At 35.5% G+C, this 27,064-nt stretch overlaps 1 protein-coding gene across 14 annotated transcripts in view; it reads right to left on the bottom strand.

The window, feature by feature from the left end:
* Positions 1–27,064, bottom strand: part of MFF (mitochondrial fission factor) — a 44,631-nt gene that overhangs the window by 13,757 nt on the left and 3,810 nt on the right. For 4 of the 14 annotated variants that reach the window (XR_013828926.1, XM_079925448.1, XM_079925447.1 and 1 more), the window contains exons 2-10: positions 26,183–26,294; positions 25,239–25,415; positions 24,088–24,308; positions 22,998–23,167; positions 14,394–14,482; positions 11,578–11,652; positions 6,336–6,494; positions 2,597–2,629; positions 1,022–1,081 (exon numbers count right to left, since the gene is read on the bottom strand). Coding sequence is in view for 13 of the 14 variants with exons in the window: in XM_079925448.1 (XP_079781574.1) it covers positions 1,022–1,081; positions 2,597–2,629; positions 6,336–6,494; positions 11,578–11,652; positions 14,394–14,482; positions 22,998–23,167; positions 24,088–24,308; positions 25,239–25,276 (845 nt within the window). In the remaining variant the exon portion in view is untranslated. Of the gene's footprint in view, positions 1–1,021; positions 1,082–2,596; positions 2,630–6,335; positions 6,495–11,577; positions 11,653–14,393; positions 14,483–22,997; positions 23,168–24,087; positions 24,309–25,238; positions 25,416–26,182; positions 26,295–26,814; positions 26,878–27,064 lie in introns of those variants that run through there. The other 10 variants (XM_079925446.1, XM_079925452.1, XM_079925449.1 and 7 more) reach the window with 10 other exon arrangements.

Genomic DNA, 27,064 nt, shown 5'->3' with positions numbered 1-27,064 from the left:
AATAATGCTGCCAGTTTTTTTTGTCTGTTTTTTTCTTTTGCGGTACGTGGGCCTCTCACTGTTGTGGCCTCTCCCATTGCGGAGCACAGGCTCCGGACGCACAGGCTCAGCGGCCAAGGCTCACGGGCCCAGCCGCTCCGCGGCATGTGGGATCTTCCCGGACCGGGGCACGAACCCATGTCCCCTGCATCGGCAGGCGGACACTCAACCACTGCGCCACCAGGGAAGCCCCTGCTGACAGTTTTAAATCTACTGCTACAGATAATCAATTTCTGCTTAAAATAAATAAAACTGGCTCTGAAAAAATTACAGAAATGCTATCTGTAAATACTAACCAATTTTTTTTTTTTTTTTTTTTAACCCAAGAAGTTGGGAAATGAGATTTTGGCACCTGAGAACCTCAAAGTATTCGTATGTGCCATTCTATCTGTCCTTGTGCATGACAGGAAGAAATAACTACTCAGGCTAAGCATATCTGAAAGTGTGAAAGGGACAAAAATAAGAGAGAAAAGCTTAATCAACGGATGACAAAAATTCTTAAAACTAAATTCTCTTTCTAAACATTTAACTTCTCAGGTTACCAATGCTGATTTAAGATGATGCTTTACAGACACATTTATCTACACACTGGAAGTGACATTACAGACAATTAACAACTAAAAAGGAAATGCTGGACAGAACCTCAGGCAACAATTAAAATGATGCACATAAAACAAGGTTTAAGATTATTTTTTTCTGTGTTTTAGTATGACCGCCAATAAGCTATTAAAACCATGTTTAAATACCCTGTCTCTGATGTTCCCATGATAATGTATCATAACTATTTTTCTTTATACTCTTTTGGCCAAATGTCATGAATGATTAGACTCACTGTTCTCAGAGAAAAACAGGATGTACTCAGAGAAAAGCTGTAGAGATTCAAGCTATAATATAAAGGCGTGGCTGCTACATGCATTACGTCCTGCAAACTACACGTTCAGTCAACTCTCTACCCTGGTAATTACAAAGTCTCAAAGTTTACCTGGCGTTGTCATGATGAGGGTTAGAGGTGGCGGCAGCAGACCCACCACGCAACACAGGTCTAAGGCGGGTTTTTGCGGGAGAAGGCACAAGACAGAATCAGGAACCAGAGAGTAACAAGATAAAAGCAAAAATAAGACAAAAATAAGACAAATAAATGTCAAATATGTTTGTATGTTTCAATATAATATATTTCAAACACTTCAAGTATCTTTGTCTCACTGTCCTCCACTTTATGATTTTCATAAGTTTAGTATCTTACAATGTGTTAAAAAACAAAGGGAACCTACGTTTTTCATAACAAAATAGCACCAGCATATACTTTTTTTGGTGCTTATATTTTGATTTATGAAATTCAAGACAGAGGACAACTCTGTTCAAAATGTATACTTTCTCTCTTCTAGTTGGAAAAAAAAATCACCAGCAACTTTAGAAGCATGTCAAGAACTGGTTAGTAGCACCTGCATCATCATGGTTGCTCATCTGATATCAAAGCTCTATCTCAAAAATTTCAAGAAACTCCCATTTCTCACAATTCCTTGCCTCCGACCTCATTAATTTTGCTTAGTGCCTGATACCTTAATATAGTTGTGTCTCATTCAAACCCTCAGCTCTCAAGAGCAAAACTGTAAGCCTCAGCTCTGGAGCTAAGGAGATCAGGGACATGCTCTGAGGGGCATACTGCAGCACATTACAGGAAGTGCAATCAAATATGTGAGTCTGACCTTGAGACAACCAGAAGCGACATACAGGACTGCTGAAAATGAAGATTAAGGTGCACTGGATTTTCACCGAGTACATACTTTGATTCTAGAGGACAATTAGTTCTCTACCTAGGTAAGCAGTAACCTTTCCAATAAATTTTATTTTATTTTTTAAATCAGAAAACAGAAGCTCTATGTGGTCACTGGTCAATTCCCCAAAAAGTAATCAGCAATATTTATAACCAGAGAAAGGAGACTGGGGTATAGAACCCATATAAGGATTTGAAGAATTATTACATTCTATTTTGAATGTCTCCTACTCTACAGACAGATCAGGTTTTGTCTGAATTTAAGTATCAAGACAATTCTTACAGTAAACACTTAGTACCAAATGCACTATTTTTTTTCTGCAAGTTGGCACAGCTGTAGAATTTTGGTTACAATACAAATCACTATTTTATGTCAGGTCAGTTTATACAAGAAAATTTTAATGTTTAGCTTGTATGTTTCCTAAAGGCACTACTGGTGCTTAAAGAAAATCTCCAGAGCCTACAGGATAAGAGACTTTTGGGTCAGATGTTAGACTTCTATTTTGTTGGCTAAAGAACAGTGAAAAATTACATATGCTTGAGACAGGTTTTCAACTCATCCCATCCTACTAATTAATTTATTCTGTGACATTAGGAAAACTTACTTAACTACAATCCTACACTACATTAACATAGGAAAGGTTAAAAATGAAGCCACCGCTTTGTCACCTAAAGCTTTTTCTAAAAAAATCATACATTGCTCAAAAGGAGCTGGCATATTCAACATATTCCACCACAGAGATTCCCCTTTTATGATGCAGAGCCAGAAAATAACACAGTTACCTTTCACAACGTATTTCATTTTGTCTTCTCACACTGGCAATTGACACATATAATATAAAAGTAAATTAGAGAGGTATTTGGCAAAGTTAGAAACTTCAAGTACCACTTTCTACTCTAACTATGACTTAATACATTAAAAAATCTTTTTAAGTTTGAAAATATGTTTTGTAATTAAAGTGGCAAAAGGGAATGAGACTCAAGGCTCTACAAGTTCCCGCATTAACTTGTATACTGACATTTTTGAGTAAATAAATGGTCTGACTTAGTAGAATATGTTTCTTTGCTAAAAAAAAAGGAAAACTTCTACAGTAAGTAAACAGTTTGGATGTATCAGGAATTATATGAATATTTTAAAAATTAAAAATTTAAATTTAAAAATGATAAATAACAATCACTGTTTCAACTGCAACTTTGCATTTCTAGGTCTTCCAAATAATATATTTATATGGATACCTGCAAAAAATATAAATTATTTACATACTGGTTTCTTATTCTGTTCATTCAAAGCTAGTATAATCTGTTAAAGAAATAATCAACCCCCCCCTTTTTTGGGTCATGCCACGCAGCATGCGGGATCTTAGTTCCCTGACCAGGGATCGAATCCTCGCCCCCTGCAGTGGAAGCGTGGAGTCTTAACCACTGGACCGCCAGGGAAGTCCCTCAAGCTCCTTCTAAAAGTAAAACTTAAGCATGCTGAACATGACTCATCTGTCAATACTTAAATCATGTTCTTTCATAGGGACTAACGTTAATACGTTAAAACGTTAATATTTTGCATTGGCGAGTGAGATACAGAGCTCTAGCAGGTGTCAGAAGACATGAGCATCTCATAACCAGCAAGGACTAAACAGCATTTTAAATGCAAAGAACACACCTGGTGCTTGTCCCAGGTGTTTTGGTGAATTTTTGACACCTCAGTTTTCCAAATGCACAGCACTTGGAATGTAAATAAACCTTTGTAAATAAACCTTTCTAATGTATACCTAGGATTTAACTTTGTTTTCAGATGAACTTGGTTTTAGATCATGTAAGTGCTCAAGATGAGAAAACAAAAATACATAAACCTTTCCACAGTGTCCCTCAAAGTATAAACTAAAAATAGTTCTCATGCCAAACAACTGTGAAAATGCATTATTTTATGATAATAAAACAGGCAGACAGGTTTTTTTCTTTCATTCTGCCAAATAGTTCTAACTTAATTTAACTATACCTAATGTGATGGCTTAAGACCAAAGATAAGATATTGCATTAGCATAACAGCCAGGAATAAAAAGCAGAAAGGAAAAAATATGATGTACAGAGCAAGGAACATAAAAGCACTTAAAACTTTATAAGCAGTATTATTTTATAGTCATGCAAATAGAACATTATCCAAATTTCACATTCCTATTTCTTGTATCTGGTAAGTCATGCTAGACAGTTCTCGTAGTAGAAATAAAAATTGATTTGGCACTTACAACTCTGATTAAATCCTGCTGAACATCTGATCATAAGAGATTTCAGTGCAACGGGGAAAAAAAAACTTTCAAAATTGAAAGCATCCAATAACACTAATGAGAATCTAATCCTCCAGGCTCCAAGGTGTGTATCCAGGAGCAAAGAATTATTAATACAACTACTTTATGAATTTTAAAAATCTCATTTAAGTGAATAAGATACTTCCTTCCCAAAAAAGGGAATTTTTGTTATCAATTTATTACAATTAAAAAAAAATCACTTAAAGCTCAAAATAGTTTTTTTATAAATAAAAGAATACAAAGTAAATTTTATAATTAGTAAGATTTTTGTACTTGTGAGCTTGAGGCAAAATTTTTCCATTAAGGAGTAAAAAAATCCAACTATGTTTCCATATACTGCACTGAACTGTCTATATGTAGGGGGATGGGACAAATAATTTTAACATACTGGGGCTTTGTCATCTAGCTTTTAATCTATATAGGATTTATAAACATCTTTCTCATTCAGATATTTTCACTATAATAGCATTTGATATGATGTAATTTGACCTAATAATCCAGTCTCTTCTAAGGACCTATTTTAATTAAAAAGTTAAAGAGGATACCTGGTGAAGAATAAATCTATGTTAAGGAGGGAGGAGAAAACAGGGCTTTGGAAATATTAGTCAGGTGCCAGGTACTTTATATTCAATATCTTTTTAAGGATCTCCCATGACACTAAATAAAGAATTTGAGTCCATTATCCCTATATCTTAAATAAAAGCAGGAGGGGGGGAAGATTCCTCATAAGAATCCAGAAAACTAGGTTAATATTAGTATTACCCTTCTTTTTTAAAAATAGATGAAGAAAATGAGGCCCAGAGAAGCTAAGCAATTCGCCCAAGGCCATCATATAGCTATAGCTGTTCAGTGGGGTGGATCAAGATTAAATCTGACCCCCTCCCTTGATCCATATTTTTTTCTTCTGAACCATGATGCTTCTTACAGGCTCCAAATATCCTAAGATAGTCCTTGAAGCTTCAAAGAGATAAGAGGGACTCTATACCTTTGGGGAGGGATATATATATATATATATATATATATATATATATATATATATATATATATACACACACACACTCACACACACACACACCCCACATGCATACACACCTATACATGAATACATATGTCCATAGATGTATATATAATTTTCCCCCTGCCATGAGTTTTCTCTTTTATGCTCTTTCTGGTACAGCTTTAAGTCCTTGGACCCACACGTATGGGAGCCCTGGGAAGGGTCAGAAACACTAGTTGAGCAGCAGGAGATGAAACACCTGGGGCTTATGTGAGGGTCAAAAGCACTTAATAAAAAGTTTGTTCAGAGCAAGTCATAAGACATATCAGTTCCTAAAGTAACAAAAAAGGTTTACTGAAGGGCCAGCTGAATTTATTGGGAATTCTTCAAAATGCAAAATTAACAGTCTAAAAAAATGATCATGAAAATTCAAACACTGACTCACAGAGTTACTACATAAAATGTTTAGAGTTGAAGTGAAACTGACTGTACCTTCCTCATACTATGCCAAAAAAGCTCCCAAATTCCATCTTTTTAAAACACCATCTAGTAATGAAGCAAGGAGAAAAAAGTATTTGAAATAATGGCAAAAAATTTATTTGAATGAACAAAGTCTAAGTATACACTACTAATGATTTTACTTGGAGATGTTCGAAAGTTAGATACACTATCCATACTGAAAAAAAATCAGCATTAAAAAGACAACAGCACCTGGGATTTTCAGTACAGGTGTGGAAATCCCTAGTTAAGAGGAAAGAAAAAAATCGTCCTGGCAGCTACACTGATATCATCTTCTCAGATTTGCTTCCTAATCCAACCACATTAGTAACATAAATGAGTGAATCAAAAGACTTACTGAAGAAAATGAGTACAGTTCAGTCCAACATCACACACTCAATCCAAAAGTACCCCTCAGCATATCCAAAAATGGAATCAGGTACTTAAAAACAGGTCAACAAAGTCTTGGGAAAAAACCCATTATACTTCCTGTGTATAATTAGTTATTAACTGAATTCCCTCCCTGACTGAAGAGAAGCTAACAGAACCTGTGAAATGTGAATTTTGGACAATAATTTCAAATTAAAAGAAAGCAAAGCAAGCTGTTTTAAACCGCTGCATCTGAGAAAGAGACAAAGGCGCGAACATAAAAGGAAGACACCACAGTCCACTCATGAGGAGCCAAAAGACAGGCGGTAAAGTTGGCGCGAATCACAGGGCCGATCACCTGCGGCTTTCATCCAGCACATCCAGGATCTGCTGGCAAGCCCTACGAGTGGAAGACTGGATAAGCGACAAAATGCCACGAGCGGAGGAAGGATTAGCTCCATCTTCAGGTAGCATACGGGGAGGACAAACCCGAACCTGTTGTGGCGATGGTGTCACACTGTTTACACAAGCACAGCAAATGAAGAGAAAAACACTCAAGTCAGATTTGTATAAAACTTCAGCTCAGCAGTTTCCCCAAAATTTTAAGAATTATTAAAATTCTTAATTTTATAATTATTTAATTTAATAATTATTAAAATTATTAAAATTTTAAGAATTTCCCCAAAATTTCCCCAAAATTTTAAGAATTATCGTTTTCTTGCCCATTTTTCCCACCCTTCATTTTCCCCCAAAAGAGTCAAGCCAAAGAAGTTAATAAACATATTAAATTGCTTTAAAAAACAGGCTACCATGCAGTATCTGTAACTGTGGCTTTAAACATCAAATTGAGCAAACTGAATATGAAAGAACAACTTTAAGAGGGAAGAGAACTATGGCAAGGAGTATATTCAACCCCCAGCTTCGGAGAAGCGGCATTCTTTGCTTTGTGTGTATACTCCAATTCAGTAAACCAAGCCTCTAACAAACAACACTGCACTGCAACTTATGGATGGGCAGAACAGTCAGATAGAGAATTCTATATAGGCGTCAAGGTTTACACACATGAATCCAACGTGATTCCATGAAAATGCCATTTCAAATACTTCACAAAGACAATGAAGCAATCTGAGTTTATGAGGAGTAAATTTAAAGATGAATTAAAGTTTCAGAAAGCTAACAAAAGCATTTTGATTACTTAATTACATTAAAGCATATGTTCCCTAGCTAAATGACTAAAACATAAAACTACTCCCAATTCTGTGAATACAGTGAAAAGGTAAGGATGGATGTTAAACAGCTATTTCTGGGTTGCTCAGTGACAGGGATCTTAACCATTCTTTCACACGTGAGTTGCGATTCACAATTTCTTTGGCTCCCCTGACAGCACCTCCTAAAAGCTGAGAGCATTTGAATGAAGCAATTTTACAATTCTAACCTGAACTCTTTACTTTCAGAGGCCTGTCTAATGTTAGAGCATGATCAGCCATATGAGGTATCTAACTGATATATGGACTTGGCATCTGGTTTGTTGTAAGAGGTTTTGTTACAAGAGGACTATGGGAAGTGGGCTCAATATTTTTTCTCAGTGTCAGGGCAAGAACGCCTTAGACTAAACCTCATCCTTTTGTATTCTGCACAAAAGGGTGAAAGTGGAGCAGACAGTGAACAACTGAAAAGATAAAAGATTTTATTTTGATTTGTGTAAATCTTTTCTAACTTAACATGTATTTGTTTGGGAACCACAAAATAAGTGCAATAATGTTTGAAGGGGTAACTGTCGTCTAGTATTATTCCCAGAGTCCCAGAAAATTAAAAACAAAATCTTCTCCACAATTTTGTGAATAACTTTCAATGTCTTGATGATCCAAAGTGAGAAGTACAATAAACATGAAAACCATGTTTTCCAAAGACTACTTAAAAAACAAAGATGTAAGCCAAATCTTGGCATACTGAGAAATTAATCTGTCAGGGTTGATTCACCATAGGAATTAGGCCTAATCGTGTCAAGATAAATGCAATTTTTCAGACGCAGGCTCATGGATGGTTACCTTAAACATCTGTCCACAGACTAGGAATCTTCTGTAATATATATAACGTATCAACAACAGTATATATATATATAGCTTATCAACTGACCCACGGTACTTGGCAAAACCCACCCTGCGTGTCCAAGAAGAGTAAAAGAATCAGTATATCTGGGACTCAAAGTCTAGGTACTAGCCTTGCACTCATAATTCTCTTTAGGCAGCATGGAGAAAACCTGAAGCTCTTGCTCTTTGTGAGAAACCAGACTGAATTCATGTTAGAAAAGTGTCACCAGAGGCAGGAATGGAGTGGCCAGTTCTGCGTCAACATAAACAGGCAATCCATCTTACACTCTTCTTGATAGCAGTGCCAACATACCTGGATAAATTTATACTTAAGCAAGTTTTAAAACACTAATCAGTACAATATCTATTGATATAATTAAAGCATTTGTCTTCGTATTTTGGGGCTAAATTGAACACTTCACATATCACTTTGTACTAGTAAATAAATTAGCTACATACATATTAAAGTCTATAATGATCAATATTTAGAATTATAATCTTACAGCAAAAACGCCGACAAACAATCCAAATCCATGAAAAAAGTTTGATGCATTTTTGCCCATTAAAATTTAAAAGGAAAGAAGGCTTCCTTTTTTTTTTGCGGTATGCGGGCCTCTCCCTGTTGTGGCCTCTCCCGTTGCGGAGCACAGGCTCCGGACGCGCAGGCTCAGCGGCCACGGCTCACGGGCCCAGCCGCTCCGCAGCATGTGGGATCTTCCCGGACCGGGGCATGAACCCATGTCCCCTGCATCGGCAGGCGGACTCTCAACCACTGCGCCACCGGGGAAGCCCAGAAGGCTTCCTTTGATAGAACTCATTTTGTCAGAAATAAGCAGTAGGAATTGTTTATTTAAGTTCTAAAAGTACAAGTTTTTCCTGTCCCTGCACAGGAAATCAGGTAATCTAGAATAAATTATTTTCAGATTAATTGCAAGGAATTCTTAACATGGAATGCACAGAAGACTGAGTTTTAAAAACAGTCTATAAGATCACTTTCAATTCTAAGATTCTATGATCACATAAAACTGGAATATGGTATTAAATGGAAAAAAATCCTACCTGGTCTGTAATTGTAACTTAATAAGAAAACATGTTTATGAAGAAAGATAAAAGTTAAATTAAGTCTTCATCAATACTAGTAAAGATATTTCATCAAAGACTAATATCAAAAACATATTTGGACTTCAGGTTGTTTCTGAAAAGAAATTCGTTTCAAAGATTAGTAAGAAATCTGACTTTTCATTAATGTACATGGCAATCTTTCATAAACAGCAAAAACAGAGTAGGAAGCATTTTATACAACACTTTAGGCAGTGTACATATAGATTAAATGCCCTTGATTGTTAATATTTATTTCTATCTACAGATGAACTGAATGATTAAATCATAAGATGACCACAGTTCACCCGAATTAGAAGAAACAGTCTAGCAATTCTTTCTTCTTCAAGCTTTAAGCAGTCTTGCAAGTCTCTTTACAAATAAAAAAATTTAAACTCAGCCATAAAAAGGAACTAAACTGGGTCATTTGTAGAGATGTGGATGGATCTAGAGACTGTCATACAAAGTGAAGTAAGTCAGAAAGAGAAAAACAAATATAGCATATTAACGCATATATGTGGAACCTAGAAAAATGGTACAGATGAACCGGTTTGCAGGGCAGAAATTGAGACACAGACGTAGAGAACAAACGTATGGACACCACGCGGGGAAAGCGGCAGGGGTGGTGGTGGTGGTGTGATGAATTGGGAGATTGGGATTGACACGTATACACTGATGTGTATAAAATGGATGACTAATAAGAACCTGCAGTATAAAATAATAAATAAAATAAAATTCAAAAATTCAAAAAAAAATTTAAGATCGAAAAAGAATAAGCCCCATTTTAGCAACTGGTCTGACGCTAGCTGGGATGTCCAGCACTGGCATCAACTGTGACAGGAAACAGTTCAGAGTTGAGTTTCATCTCTGTCCACGCATCCACCCAACCAAAGTGGACTGACTTTCTGGCTTTTTTGTTTGTTTGTTTTGACGCATGAACTACTGTGAAAAAGTAAACATATTGCGAAGGCACTGAGATTATTTAAGCAGAAGGTATAATATTAGTAATTTAATAAAAATGCATGTTGATGATAAATTGATCCTAGTAATGTTATAAAACAGCAAAATCTGTTTTATCTCTTTCTTTCATAAAAGGTAAGGACATTTTCGGGCTTCCCTGGTGGCACAGTGGTTGAGAGTCCGCCTGCCGGTGCAGGGGACGCGGGTTCGTGCCCCGGTCCAGGAAGATCCCACATGCCGCGGAGTGGCTGGGCCCGTGAGCCATGGCCGCTGAGCCTGCACATCCGGAGCTGCCTGTGCTCCTCAATGGGAGAGGCCCATGTATCGCAAAAAAAAAAAAAAAAAAAAAGGTAAGGACATTTTGAAGAAAGCACTTACATTTACCATGTTATTTCATTAGTAATAGTTCTCTCTCATGCTTACAGGAAATCTTACTACACAACTGCTGAGTAAACAACACTAGCCAATGTCAGAACTCAAACTTAAAAGATTTACTTGGCATAACTATGTCATTATTACAAGGTAAGTCCAAAGTCAAACACCTCTTTCTGCGTGGGTTGTCATAGGAACAGTGTTTCTCAAACTGTGAGGATTATCTCTTTGGTGAGGGTCCAGCCTCTTCCAAAAATACAGTAAAGGTAAAACAGTAAAATGGGGGAGAAAAAATTCTCACTGAAACACAAATTCTGTACCATTATGGTACAAATTCTGTACCATAAAATTTCTTTTGAAATTTTAAATAGAGAGAAAGCTTTAATTTGTTGCCACTAAGGTAACTGACTAGTTCTTAGAAGCATAACAAGAGAATGAGAACAGGAGAAAAATCATTGGTTGCCAGAGTGGCTTCTGATACTTGAGAACTACATTAGCTGATGAATCTTATACTGCACGCCAAAGTGCCCCCTCCCCTTAGGAGGCCAGTCATTCCCACACCTAGTTCTAGCACATGTACAGAAAGAGTGGGTTTAATGATCTCAAAATATTCTTCCAAAGCATAATTTTAATCTATGGAATTAAAAAAAAAAACTTAATGACAAACTACACTCAGACTCTTTGTCCTCCTGGGTGAAAATGAACAAGAAAAGATAGTATGCTAAAATTTTCAAAAAGATTGGGATCACTGAACCTCGTTCAACTGAATCTATAGAGGACTAATGTGCCAACCAGAGCAAAATGAAGGAAATGTAAAAGGATGCTTGGTGTAAATTATTCCCTTTTACTTTCACCCTTATACCCAAAATCATACATAACTTCCTTGGTCTAGTTATTTCTTTTCTTGACAAAGTGTATGATGACAGCTTGAGAAATCCTGAAACAGAGGTACTAAAAAGCCAAACAGTAAAAGAATTAGGGCATTACATGCCAATTACCTGGTGAAATATTAGTATAACAAAAAGCCTGCAAAATTAGAACAACTCCTATTTGTGAAAAGCAGAGCAGATAAAATCTTACGTGTACTCCGGTGCAGAAATCGGTGCCTGGAACCTTGAAATTTTATTTCTTGGAGCAGAATCTGATCTGTGCCACCTTAAATAATAATTATGCTTCTTTTTATATATTCAGCTTTTATAACACAAACAGAAAGCTAAATACGATTCTACTGGTCAATCGTTTCTGTGTCAATAGCTGACAATAATCAATCCTATTGTCTCTTGCAGGTAAATAAGAAAACAAAGGCCAGTGTTTCTGCTCTTATACCCATATAGACTTCTATTCTTAAGGCCAAGGAATAAATAAAGTGGAGGCAGGCAATGGTTTGTGCACAATGACACATAAGTAATCTCACATTACAAAGAAAAGACTACAGTAGGTAAAGACAGGAAGAGTCTAATAATTACTTTGGTAGAGGTAAAATACAGCCATGTTATATTAATAGTTTCTTCCTTACCACATTGCCAACATTAAATACATGATGTGCTCATTATATTAAAATTCTAAAGTTCACTCAATGTAGATTCTTAAAGATGAATACAATTATAAATGATAAAATTAATAATGGTAGGAGAAGAAAGGGCAAGGTTACATTATTAACAAAAAGATGGTTAAGTATGTTACCAGGTAACGGTAACATAAATAACTACTAAAACAAAAAGTATGGTTGAGTAATGTAAGCATTTCATTGCAAAAATTGTATAGTTAAATATTCATGTTATTTTTACTACCAAAAATTAAAACATGAGATTCTGTTTTATTTAAAAATGCCATTAAGGCAACTTAAAGAAACAAAGAATTCAAATATTAGTTAACTTTGTTAACCTTTTCTGTTATGAGGACTTACATTATAGGTAACTGCAAAAATATCTATGAACTAATCATTTACTATAAATCATACTTCACTGGGCTGGTTTTTATATATAATAGAGCTGTTTCCTTTCTCTTCAACTTAACTCAGCTATCAATAATATATACTTTGTGGGGAAAAAACCCAAAAATGATGCTATAGTAAAACAGTCCTGTTTTTATTTCACTAACGGGAAGTTTCAAAGTAATTACGGACCTAAACAATAAGCCATATCTTTATATAATAGGAAAGTTTATTAGAAACTTTTGGTGCCTAGAAAGTATTACAAATAGAAAATAACAAAAGCCCTCAGGTGTAAGTTTAATCATTCTGAGAGGGTACTAAATATCAAGAAGCTACCTTCACCATAAATTATATGGTCTTTTCACCATTTGTTAACATAATCGAATATATTCTAGAAAAACGGATTCCATGGACTGGCTGACATCACTGTAAGCCAGGTACCTTCAGGGAAACATACAGTTATCATAAAAACTTCATATTAATAATGGTTGAACCTTGCAGATAGGCCTTCCCTGAAGGAGACATATATTCTTTTAAACTTACTATCTTCCTATATACCCCTTCAGAATAACTCTAACTACTTGAGGAGACATTTAAAGCTTCCCCAAGAAATGAGAACTGTTATAGTTCTCCTTTGCACCTAACACAAAAAAAGAGAGATCCTACCCCTATCAAAATCCCTTCTGCATCCTTATACTCTTTAGTCAAGTCTGAATTAGAACTTGATATGGTTTAACAGAAATAGTATAATTGCATTGTGCTCTAGTTATTTTGTATGTAAATTTAAATGTTTTGCTTTTACCTAGATTTGCAAGCTCTGTGAGAGACGTATCATCTGATTCTTTGGCCGTTCCCAGAGAAACTAATATGGACTTTCCTGGTGGTCCAGTGGTTAAGACTCCACATTTCCAAAGCAGGGAGTGCAGGTTTGATCCCTGCTCAGGAAACTAAAATCCCATGTGCCGTGTGGCCAAAAATAAAAGTCAGTTTGAGAAGCTAATATGATGCTTGATATCAAATATGGTTCATGGTGAATGAGCTTATGAAAACTGACTGAAAATTTAATGAGGAAGAAACATTAATTTACATTAACAATCTAAATCATCAATGGCTTTGAGACTTAAAATTCTGACCAGTTTTTTAAAGGGATATTTTATTTTTAAAAACCCATTAATTTTAATAAAACAACAAAAAGCACTTGCCCAATTTAAAACATCTTATAGAGGGGTAGCTTTAAGATCAGGGTATAATGTAACCAAATGAGCAAGAAAGGTTGACACAAATAGTCTGTTAATGTATTTAAATTTTTGGAAAATGAAAGGGATCCAAGAATTCAATGACTCAGTGGCAGAGAGCTAAAAATTAATCCTGGAAAGTAAAAAAGTTCGACTTGCTTACGCTACATTGTTTACCATGGCTCATAAGAAGCAGAGCTGGAAAGGGCTAATCCTGTGATAATCTTATGACAAACTGAGTAACTTGAAAATAAAGATGCTTCCTTAATAAATTGTTTTCCTTTTATTTTATATTTTTCCCCCCAACCTATATGCTAGATAAGCATTTTGGAAGGCTACATAGAACTGAGCACTTACTTTTATCAATTTTTCTTAAGTATACTTTATAGGAGATTTCCAAAATAAGCAAATCATATTTATAGAAGACTATCATACACATAGAAGAGGATAACAGGATTGAAAAATTCTCACAACTAACAAAATGGTCAGACTTTAAGGCTATAAAGAGTATTGCAAAAATATAAAGTTGATGTAAATGTATAGTAGATTTCAAACACTATTAGAATTATTTTTTTCTCCAGGTTCTTAGGCATAAAACATACACTTCCTCCTCTTTTTTTTAATATTTGAGTTTAAAAAAGGAAATACATTATTTAGAAAAGGATAGGACAGACAGTATATGGAGAAAACTTAATGAAGGAGATACAATGCTTAGTGGTTCTACTCACATGGAGTCAGTCCTGACCAGCTGTCCATTTTGGCGAACAGCATTTTCACTCATAGAGCGTTCTCTTTTTAGCCTGCCAACTGCACGGATCTGTTAGGCACAAAGAAGGGGAAAGGAATAGAGAATATTCTTAATAGCCTAGTAACTGCTTAGCATCAAAAGGACCTTTATCAAAGACTAGCCACAAAATTTACAAAGAAATAACCAAGAATTGCTACCAGGTATGTGTATTATACGTAGACATGTTAAAAAAAAGAACACCCTACTTATTATAATGCAGATAAACTTAGGAATGCTTATCTTCTTTACAAAAAAAGTTAATTCTAGTTTCTTTTTAAGTATCAATCTTACTTGGTACAATTATTAATATTTTTATTTATCATAATTTATACAATATACTTACATTATTTAAGAACAATTTACAATAGTTTTTAAAGGCACAAACACTATAGGACATGGGATATATTTGTACTCAAGTAAGTGTTCCTGGCTTCTGGGGTTAAAACAAATTCAGATTTGGTTGGATATCTGAAAACTAGACTTAAAAAAAGTTTTACTAGCTTAAAGGTTTTAGCATTCTAGAAATAGCCACAATCTTCCATCTCACACGCTCTTCTTACAAAATGTTATCACTGACCTCTTTCCATTAAGGAATAGAATCTATGTTCCCTTCCCTTGAAATTGGGTACTCTAGTGACCGCTGCAGAGATGATACAATGTGACTCCTGAGGTTAGGTCATAAACAACAATAAGGCTTCTGCCTTTTTCCCCTTCCCCAGGGGAGCTGTTTGAGATTCGAACAATGACACCATGACGTGAGGAAGCCCAAGCAGCCACACAAAAGGCCATGCGTAGGTGCACCAGCCAATAATACTGGCTGAGGTCCACACAACAGGTAGTATCAACTGACATGTGAGTGAGTAAACCTTTAGATGACTGCAGCCTCAAGCTGTGTGAGTCATAAACAGCCTTTGATACTTCCTAGCCTAGGCCCAGATAATATACAACAGAAATAAGCTTTCCTCATTATTCCTGATGCAAATACCTCACCCGCAGAATCCATGAGCAAAATTATTTGTTTTTGTTTCAAGCCACTAAGTTTAGGGTGGCTTATTAAGGGGCAATAGATAACTAGAACAATGGTAATCATTAACTTCACTTCTTTTTTAGAATTTTTTTTTCGTCTTTTTTTTTTTTTTTACTACAAACACCCATGGCAACTTAATGGTTAAAGAAAAATTTGAACTTTACTGTAAAGGACAACTGGTGTGTGAAACAATGGACTTGATAATTAAGATTTTCAAAATGCACACCCAGTATCTATTAATGCTCAAAGACTTGGGAATAGATTATCAGGTTATAAGCACCATCAAAGCAGATTAAATCCTGTATTTCATGCCAGCAAAACTTAAAACTACTATGCAGCACATAATTTCAGAGACTGGTTTAGATTTGGTTATGGTTGTAAACCATTTACCCATCCAAACAAAAGAAAAAAAAAAACAGAAAAGGAGTCGGTTCAGAGCCTACTGCAAGAGTTCTTTACAGTTAAACCAAAAATCAAAATTACTTGAAGGCATTTATATATAAAAACTAGCACCTCCACAATCAAATACACTTTACTCATAGTGAGCAGTACTGGGTTGCTTTGTGAGAATCCCACTGATGCTTGCCTGCCTACCTACTGCACAGTTGTGCTTGCTTTTTCTAGAGAACTGTTCTTCCACGTTGTAGGGATCAAGATGAATTTCCTACTATATTAGAACTGTTCCTCCTGCTATGTGGTAAGAACTAACATTCAGCAGATAGGAAGAGACAGGACAAGACAAATTAGTCTATGACTCCAACATAACCTGACAAAGTAGAGGATCCTAGGTCTGTTATTTTCGCCATTTGAGACCCGATTTAAATTATATCTTAACAGGAACATTAAGCTCGACATTACTAACATATTGAGGAAAAAGACAACATAAGACAAAAGCATATATTTGTTATGCCTTCATATGACCAGCCTGTATACTGTAATACCAAAGAACTTTGATACTGCCTGAGGTGATAAGCAACACGGTGATCTTTAAATACTTTCCCCTTTAGTTCACAATCACGATGGTTGTTTTTTTCAATTCAACGATTTTTTAAAATTAATTACATTTGTTCCCAACATTATTGAGATCCAATTGACAATTCAAGGTTTTAAAATGTCATTCAGAACCATCCTGCATTGATTACCCATTATAAAACTTACATGCACTCCTTAGGCTGAGAAATAAGTTTCCAAGCTTCAGGTAACTTCCTGGAAGTTAGGTCACAGGGTCTTCTGTGTCTAATTATAGGCATAAAATTCTCCTCTAATGTGCTTATACTCTGAGTTACTTTCGATTGTTCACAGAATCCTGGACAAATCAGTGTCCCCGAGGTCTTTGTTTACTGGTTCTCTAGATTTATCTAGAGCTTGTCTCTCCTTCAAGAATCTGCTCAGATGCCTCAGTATTTTCCCCTATACTGGTCCCTGTTTTTATTTTTTTATATAATTTTTAAAAGTTACACTCCATTTAGTCACTACAAAATGTTGTCTATATTCCCCATGTTGTACAATACATCCTTGTAGCTTATCTTACACCCAATAGTTTGTACCTCTCACTCTCCCATCCTCATATCCCTCCCACAAACTGGTAACCCTAAGTTTGTTCTCTATATCTGTGAGTCTGCTTATTTTTTGTTATGTTCACTAGTTTATTGTATTTTTTAGATTCCACATAAGTGATACCATATAGTGTTTGTCTTTGTCTGGCTTATTTCACTTAGCATAATGCCCTTCAAGTCCATCCATGTTGCTGCAAACAGCAAAATCTCATTCTTTTTTATGGCTGAGTGATACTCCATTATGTGTGTGTGTGTGTGTGTGTGTGTGTGTGTGTGTGTGTGTGTGTGTGTGTGTGTGTGTGTGTGTGTATATATATGGCACGTCTTCTTTATCCATTCATCTACTGATGGACACTTAGGTTGCTTCCATATCTTGGCAACTGTAAATAATGCTGCTATGAACACTGGGGTGCATGTATCTTTTTCGTATTGGTGTTTTTGTTTTTTTTCGGATATATATACTGATTCCCGTGTACTCCCTTTTTTAACAAGACACTTGTTTTACTTCTCAACACATACAAAATAAAAAACTGTAATTATATTAAAACAACCAGTAAGTATTACAAGCACATAGATCCTACCATAGCCTAGTTCTTCATAACCACTGTGATTACTAAACAACCCTCAGAAAATCTGTAGCAAAAACTAAGATTGAAAACTGATTTCTGAAATGTTTGTGTTATGCCTTTCATTTAGGCAGTTTTTTATTCTTTTTAGTATTTTTTAAACAATTTTACCTTTTTAAGAAAAGGATTTCTTTTAATTCTGTCCAGAGAGAGAAAGGGAAATCCTCCATTTAATCATTTGGTATAATCTCAGTGAAAAATGGAGATTTATCCTCAAATAGTATGTAAGTTAGTTGCATTTTCAGTTAAGAAATAAAAAAATATAACTATTGAATAGAATTATTCAGCAAATTAATGGATACTGATCCTCTTTTTAAAAATAATAGTTCAGAGACATTAATCTGTGAATTGCTGTGGGACTTTTATTGGAAGAGGTAAAGCAGAGTTAAAAATGTGGGCCAAACAATCGGGGTGAACAGTCTTACCCCCCAAAACATATTCACTGTCCAAAATTTAAAATAATAAACTACCTGGAAAAATAATTAACCCAATGGGAAGGAAACATGGAATACATGTGTCAGCAGTGAATACAATGCCCATGCGATAGGGCCATGAAACAGTAACTGCACAAAGGATGTGAGTGCACATCTCTGAATCTTCCATGGATGAATGTGCATACATACATACAATTAATTAAGCTGTTCTTTTTCCTCTTCTCTCCCTTTTGCTCCATTCTACTCATCACAGCCCCAGCTCCTCTTTCCACAGGAGGGGAAAGGAAAGGGAGTTAAACAAACCATCACCAAATTGTGATCAGACCCACATTCATCAGCTTCTCAATTTTCAGAGCTACTGCCAGGACCCTTTTAAGTCCTTCTGAGTGTCCGGGAGTCCTTCCGCATTTCTTTTTCGTTTTTTAATTTTTATTGGAATATTGTTGCTTTACAATGTTGTGTCACTTTCTGTTGTACAGCAAAGTGAATCAGCCATATGTATACATATATCCCCTCTCTTTTGGATTTCCTTCCCATTTAGGTCACCACAGAGCACTGAGTAGAGTTCCCTGTGCTATGAAGTAGGTTCTCATTAGTTATTTATTTTATACATAGCAGTGTATATATGTCAATCCCAATCTCCCAATTCCACATTTGTTTTAGGACGTGCCATATGGCTAAGTCACTCATTACACTTCAGGTCAACTATGTACTTTCACTTCACATCCTAGAGGTTGTCATGGCAATTGAACTGGACCATCACCCGGCACTGATAACCACCTGCTACGTCCTTACAGACTGTTGGATTACAGATCTAGAGCCCTCTGTTAGACACCCATGGCCTTTGTGTTGTCCTTAATGACAGCTTCTAGAGCAGCTGCTTTCCAAGTGTATTCTTTAAAGCAGTCAGTTCTAGCTGGATATATTTCCTCCTAGCCCTTGAGCTAGACACTTTGTACATGGTTGCTGTAGGATTTGGCATCCTGTGTAAAGCTTGCATGGCCTGGATACACTTCCTTTTCTGAAAACATTCATTGCCTTTGTTCTTTTCCAAAACCAGGTCAGGGTTTATACAGACCAATCTTCCCAATTCTTGGGACATTTGGGGTTCACTGCTGTTCCAGATTCATTGCAAAAATGAATGGCTTTCTCATCCTTCTCTTCTTTGAAGTAGAAGCTGCCAATTCAGGCAAAAGCTCTTATAACCTGTCTTTAGTCCAATTTGTTTCCTCTTCCCACTTCAGTGGTCTTCTCACAAAGCTCTTGGCCATTTATTGTAATTGATTTTTTCAAAGAAAACCACTGCTTGAGTGATGGGATATACTGATGGAGTCCAAATTTTTTACTGGGTCACACTGCTTCAAAGCTGTGTCAAGTCCTCATATTTTTCCAACTCTTTTTCTTTACAGTTCTTCCTTTTTGTTCTCTGCAAGATCTTCTCTCACGGGCTCCCATCTGGAGGTAGTGTCAGTGTCACAGCCTCTTTCTCCTCATTCACACTGCCTAACCTATTCTAAGAACACTGAGAGCTGTCATGATTTGTGTACTTTGCAGTTCATAGCCAGATCAGATGGTTTATTGCACAGTTGCTTTATTAGTTCCCTGTAGGTAGAATCACCAAGCAATGGTCCTTCCGAATATTAGCAGAGATTAGGCATATTGAAAGGTTCATCAATTTCCTCTACCTCCAGATTTTATAAACCCTCTCTGAGCTAGGGGGATTATATGCTTCGTGTTTTAAGGCCTCTTCATATGTTCACTTGGATACTTCAAGCCAGTTTAAGAAGTCAGTACGTTATTTTCTGCAAATTTATTTCTTGTATCAGTCAGGCTTTTAAACAAAAATCGTATAGTGTTCCTCGTAAGTCACCTTCAGGTATTCTTCTTTCTTGCCACAGGCCAGTGGTTCTCAACTGGGTGTGATTTTTTCCCTCCAAGGGACATCTGGCAATGTATGCAGATCATCTTTTCTGTCTTTTTATTGTGATAAAATAGACATAACACAAAACTCACCATTCTAACCATTTTAAAGTATATATATTATACAATTCAGTGGTATTCAGAACATTCACGGTGTTGTGCAACCATCACCACTATCTAGTTTCAGAACATTTTCATCCCCCCAAAAGGAAACCCCAAGATTACGCAGTCAGTCCCAAGTACTCTCTCCCCTAAACCCCTGTCAACTACTATTCTGGATATTTCATGTAAGCAGAATCATACAACATATGGCCTTTTCTGTCTGGCTTCTTTGACTTAACACGTTTTCAAGGTTCATCCATGTTGTAGCATGTATAAGTACTTCATTCCTTATCATAGCTGAATACTACTCCACTGTATGGATATACCACATTTTGCTTATCCATTCATCAGCTGAAAGGCATCTGGGTGTTTCCACCTCTTGGTTATTTGAGACATTTTTGATTTTCATGACTTGAAGGATGCTACTGGCGTCTCGTAGATAGAGCTCAAGAATGTTGTTAAATATTTTACAGTGCAAAAGGACAGGCCTCACCACAACAAAGAACTATCTAGTCTAAAATGTCATAGTGCTGAGGTTGAGAAACCTTGGCATATGTTGTAAAATGATTATTACAGAATAAATGATTTAGGGAATCTTACTTGATATATTCTAAGTAGCATCCGAATGAATAATCAATGTTATCAGCACTCAGGGCCTTACTACCCTTCCATTTCAATCCATTTTGTAGAAGCTACCAGAACTCTGGTTCCTTCCCTTTTCTCCTCTGCTCACTAGTTGATTGCCTCTTGAGGGCCACCTGACCCTTCTATGGACTGAAGCACAGATCATCACCTTTGCTTTCCTTTTAATAGGGAACTAGTACTAATATCGGAAACTCCTCTCCTACATCTCAGGATTTGGCCCCTGCCAAAGGTTTTTTTTTTTAATTGAAGTATAGTTGATATACAATATTACATAAATTAAAGGTATACAATATAGTGATTCACAATTTTTAAAGGTCATACTCCATTTATAGTTATTATAAAATACTGGCTATAGTCCCTGTGTTGTACAGTATATCCCTGTAGCTTATTTTATACATAACAGTTTGCACCTCTTAAACCCTTACCCCTCTACTGCCCCTCCCCGCTGGTAACCACTAATTTGTTCTCTATATCTGTGAGTCTGTTTCTTTTTTGTTATACTCACTAGTTGTATTTTTTAGATTCTCAGACTTACTTCACTTAGCATAATACCCTCCAAGTCCATCCATGTTGTTGCAAATGGCAAAATTTGATTCTTTTTTATGGCTGAGTAGTATTCCATTGTGTGTGTGTGAGTGTATGCCTGTATGTCACATCTTCTTTATCCATTCATCTGTTGATAGACACTTAAGATGCTTCCAAATCTTCTGCCACAGGATGTTAATTTTCACAACAATGATACTTGTACCTATTGAACTTTTCACATCAATTAGAACATGTGCTAAACATACTACACATATTATTACATTTAATTCTCTCAATAATCGTATGCAGTTGGCATTATTCTTACCATTATTTTAGAGATGAGCCTTGGAATTGTTAAATAACTTGCCCAAAGTTATGTGGTTAATAAGTAGCAAAGTAGGCCTTCAAAATTAGGTTAATTCTCAGCCTCAGCTTTTCACTCCAGTGCTATACACTTTGGACATTTATCACATTTGACTATATATCAATTACAGCAGGAGTAAACCCCACATGGGCTTAAAACCTAGGTCTCCTGAGAGACAGTACTCGTCTTGTTTTCAGTTGGTTATTCACACCAAGTAGGCACAAGTGTCTAAAATGGTGGGAACATAAAGATCAGAAGACAGACAAAACCTGAAGAATATCAAAGGGAGGGTTTCTCTCCTGGCAGAATCCTCATTCCAAGACAATATTATTCACAGACCACTACAAAGGAACCATGTCTCACTGCACAGTGTCTTACACAAAAGCTCAAAAAATGTCTGTTAAATAAATATCAGTACAATTCTGCAAGTACCTTAGTGCCTCTTCATCGTGTGAACATTCAAATTTAGTACTCTTCACCGAGTAAATACCTAGAATGTCTAAACTGGCACCTAGGAGTGTATTATCTGAGTCACCTCAGCTCAAACTTCCAACCTAAGAAAAGGTCATACCTAGTACTAGGAAACTGCACTCCCGTAGGTTATATGGGTGATTTACCCTCTTAGGAAAGGATTATATGAAAAATGAAAGACAAGGGCAGTTCCATTATCAATAAAAACACATCTTTGCACACTGTTTTATACTAGCATCATGACAACACAGGAATTTAGAAGTTATAATGAAAAAGTTGCAACTACAGAAACCACAGAAAAGGAGTCTTACAAGATTGGCCCTGAATCAACAGCAAAGGCAAGATTTGAACTTTGCAACTAATACCTTATTAGTCCATATACTATCATATTTAGGTCAACAAGGCCATTAACACTACACAACACGGTAACTAACTCAGTAGAAACTTTCCAGCAAGCAGGGAGAATAGGTAGTATCAAGGGGAAAAAAGAGCTTTCTCTGCCATTTGCCAGACTGCTTTTATAACAAAGTGATGCATTAATTTTTTCCCATGCTAAACTTCCCAAATTTTTCTGTATTGCTTAAAGTGTAACTCCTAGCCATAAAAGCTCATCCTTCAAGACCACATGAATGTTAATGATTTCCACAAAATTGTCATTTTCCTGAAATATAATATTTAAATTAAAAAAAACCCAACAGCATAGTATCTCATTTGGGGTATTCATAAGCCAGAATTTATAGTAATCAATGTTCCATGCAAAAGGATTCCATTACATATTACCAATGATATGATTTATAGCCTCTTAACTCCTCTTTAACTTTTGCTTCTGTCTCTATTACTTCAAATTCAGATGATGTTAAAACTCTAGCACTTACTTCTTCACTTTGAGGGGTTGGAGGAGGTTTTTCTAAATCCAGAAAATCTAGTGGTCTTTCACTTAGTGTAAGTACACGAGGTGGTGTTTTTAGTGCCAGAGGTTTGAAGGGAGTTGACTGTATAAGGTCAAGATCTGCTGGCCTTGAAAATGGAATGTCTTCATTATTTCCTAAGCGTAGGGGGGAAAAAAAAAGGAAAAGAGGGAGATTTTTAAAAGACATAGGTTTTATTAAAATGTATTTGCCATTACACACCCACTAGCAATAGCTAAAATTAAAAAGACTAACAATACAAAGTGTTGTTGAGTGCAAATGAAACTCTCATATGTCACTGATGGGAATATAACAGGGTACAACCAATTTCAAAAATAGCTTGACAACTTTTCATAAAGTTAAACGTCATAACTTATAATATGATCTAGCAATTCCACTCCTAAGAGATATGAAAACACATGTCTTCATAGCAGCTTTATTCCTAATAGCACCAAAAAGGAAACAACCCAAATGTCCACCAACAGGTGAATGTATAAACAAATTGTGGTTTATCCACACACTGGAATATTAGAAATAAAATGGTATGAACAACTGATACAGCAACAACATGGAAGAATCTCAAAAACATTACATTAAGCAAAAGAAGCCAGACCCAAGAGTATATAGTGTATCAGTCCATTCATATGAAACTCTGGGAAAGACAAATGTGATCTCTGGTTATAAAAAGGAGATTATGGTTGCCTGGAATTGAGGGGTAGGAACTGAATGAGAAACCTTTTGGCGGGTAATGAATATGTTCTATATCTGGACTGTGGTGGAGGTTACATAGGAGTATACATTTGTCAAAACTCATCAGGCTGTACACTTTAAAATTAGACCATTTTATGTATGTAAATTATATCTCAATAATTAGTTGAATTATTAAAAAATACTAGTTGAAATTTCAGACTATTGTAATTTATAAACTTTTTGAAGAAAATGTAAAGTTGCATTTCCCAACCCCTTTTCTAAGTAACATTTTGAAAAATCCCAAAAGTTTTCATAAAAATATATAAAATACATTTATCAGGCAACTTTATAAACAAATATAAAATACCTGCTACAACAATTCTCTCTGGAACCTGCATAATCACACTAGCATTTGAAACTCCTTCTTGGAATCCTTGTTCCAGGTCAGCATTTGGTGGTGCTACCTTTAATTTTTCCGGGACCCTCATTCGCTGACTAATACCTTCGGTGTATTCCATTTCATATTGAATTCGACTAATTTCCGCCATCTCAGCAGCACTGGGAGAAGGAAATGCTGCCCCACTCACTCTGCGGGCAAAAAATTTAGACAGGGTGACTGAGTGTTAAAATGTCAGTCTTTTCTATGTAGTGAAGTTAGGATATCTTTTAGAAAGAGCAAAGGAGACTTCTCATTTGTGAGTACTGAATACATCCAAAGGAAAAATAAAAGATCAAAGAAAATGTTCTCCTCAACATAATACCTTCTCACTTAGTTGAAACTGCACCTTGAGGATATTGCTTAGGAACAAATTTTTTAAATTATTGTATAACCACAAGACGAATGTGCACACACATACACTCTCTTCCTCCCTGCATAAAGAGATATGCATGCTGCTTACATAACTCAAAAAATGCCTAAAATAAAACTTAAATAGAAATTTCCTAATGAATTATATGAAGGGAAGCTGCTAGAACTTTATAAAAATGAAATTAGAAATTCCGGTCATGCATGGAAAAAATAAAACCTTTTAATGACGAATATCAGATTCATATGGTAAATAATGTTAATTCTAAATTTACTAAAAAAGAAGCAACCCCCTGAATTTCACAAAATAAAAATGAAAACTTCTCTTATTGAATGTATATCTGATGACTGAGATGAAATGAATACCAAATATAGAATATACACTAATAAATCCTTAATGTTTGCATTCATTTTGAGGAACTATAGTGTGAAAGTTTCACACTATTAATTTGTACTCAGTATCATATTTACATGTATATTTTTAAAAAACATGACATGCCTTCAAACAGAAAGACAGGACAAATGCATTGAGAAACCTAAATCAGAGAAGGATCCATGCTCCAGGGAAATGCAGCAGAAAGGAAGTTGCCCCAAGATACAAAATGCTGACAGAAGTGTAAAGGAACAGGATTAGCCTATGGGCAATCAGCTTTAAAGCAACTATGTCTCAAACCTATAATGTCATCAGCTCAACTGAATAAAATGTCACTGACCTTCCTAGTGATGTGTCATTGCTTGTTCGTTTACTCATTTTTAATACAGTAAATACACGTTTATAATAGCTATTAAAGTACTGCCTCCCTGTAGTTCAGTTTATTTACACAACAATTCCCCTAAAGATCTGAATTTTTTTGGAGGTGTACATAACAACACGGAAACTGCTTTTCCAGCTGTAAAAAAGAAAGAATAAAAATCAGTATTTCAACAATTCATTTCATAAGAAAACTATCAATAAAAGTAAATATCTACTTAAAATTATTTTTGGATTTCAACCAAAATCAATTTCCAAATCTCTCCTAAAAAGAGTTATTCTATACCTCAAAAAAATATAAAGACTGTTTTAAGCATAGTCACTGTATTATGATTTTGCAAACGGGATAAAGAAAAGCTAATCAAATGTATATACAAATGTGAAGTCAGATTAAAAGAAAACATTTTGCCATAAAACTCCTCTAATTATTATATTCTAAAGGGGGAAAAGATCCTTTTCTTTTTCAGCCTAAGTACAAATGAAAAAATTATGAAAATAATGTAAAGGGCAGAAAAATGTATTTGAAGTAACCTAATATTTGATGTGTAAGTAATGGTTTCTTTAAAAGGAAATAACTTTGAAAGCCAAATTACACTACATTTTCAGTAGAAGGTATTATATATAAATCCAGGTCAATAAAAAATTAAAGACAGTATAAATGTAAGCCATAGCTGGGACATTTCTTAAACTCCATGTCAGAGATATATCACACATTTTAAACTCCACCTTACTGACATGCTTTGGAGGGTTCTTAGAGGTTGCTAAGGGGCTAAGCCCTGACAAATGGTTACTTATGACTGCTAACTTGCACCCTTCATTCTTTACCAAAATGTGTGAATTTTCAGGATTTGCATACAAATGGTTTAAAGACTAAGAAAACAGAGCCAAAAGAAAATTTTTACTCACAAAAGTGTACCAACTACTGCTTGCTTTTTGGCATTATCTGTTTCTGTGCTTCATATTAAATCCTTTAACTTGCTTCAATATGCATGTGCTGGATTTAGAGCCGCTTTTGTCCCTGGGGGAGAAAAAACAGGAGCTAACTGAAAAACTAGATGATACTACCATTAGGGATTCATTGCTGGAAATACTCCAAATAATGAAAGTCACTAAAGATGTACAACCTTACCTTAAAAAAACCAGTAAAATAAATAAAGAAAAAATGAACAAGCTTACCACCAATTTTAGGCCTAGAGACAGAACCCTACAGCCATTCATTAGTTAATGCAAGATAAAAGACAATCATTGTTTCTGATTTGAAACAAAGGAAAACATACCTGGTGAAAAATACTTATGTTTAAAAGAATCTTAATACTTATGTGTATAAATAAGTGTATATATATACACACAAATTAAGGAGGAGCAAATGCATTGGCTAAATTTTCATCCAGCTATTTTCATTCAGTATTTAATTTCATATTTGTTTCATTTCATTCCCAACTTTAATTTGGTATTTAATTTGAACCAGTAACACACGCACATGGTACAAAGTACACAAGAACACACAGAGATGTAGGGCCAGAAACTATAAAACTTACAGGAAAACATAGGCAGAACACTCTATGACATAAATCACAGCAAGATCCTTTTTGACTCACCTCCTAGAGAAATGGAAATAAAACCAAAAATAAACAAATGGGACCTAATGAAACTTCAAAGCTTTTGCACAGCAAAGGAAACCATAAACTAGATGAAAAGACAACCCTCAGAGTGGGAGAAAATATTTGCAAATGAAGCAACTGACAAAGGATTAATCTCCAAAAGTTACAAGCAGCTCATGCAGCTCAC

Source organism: Stenella coeruleoalba, assembly GCF_951394435.1.
Source record: "Stenella coeruleoalba genome assembly, chromosome: 6".
Classification (NCBI taxonomy): Eukaryota; Metazoa; Chordata; class Mammalia; order Artiodactyla; family Delphinidae; genus Stenella; species Stenella coeruleoalba.
The sequence above is the reverse complement of the archived record's forward strand: the minus strand, read 5'-3'. Positions and strand labels throughout refer to the sequence as shown.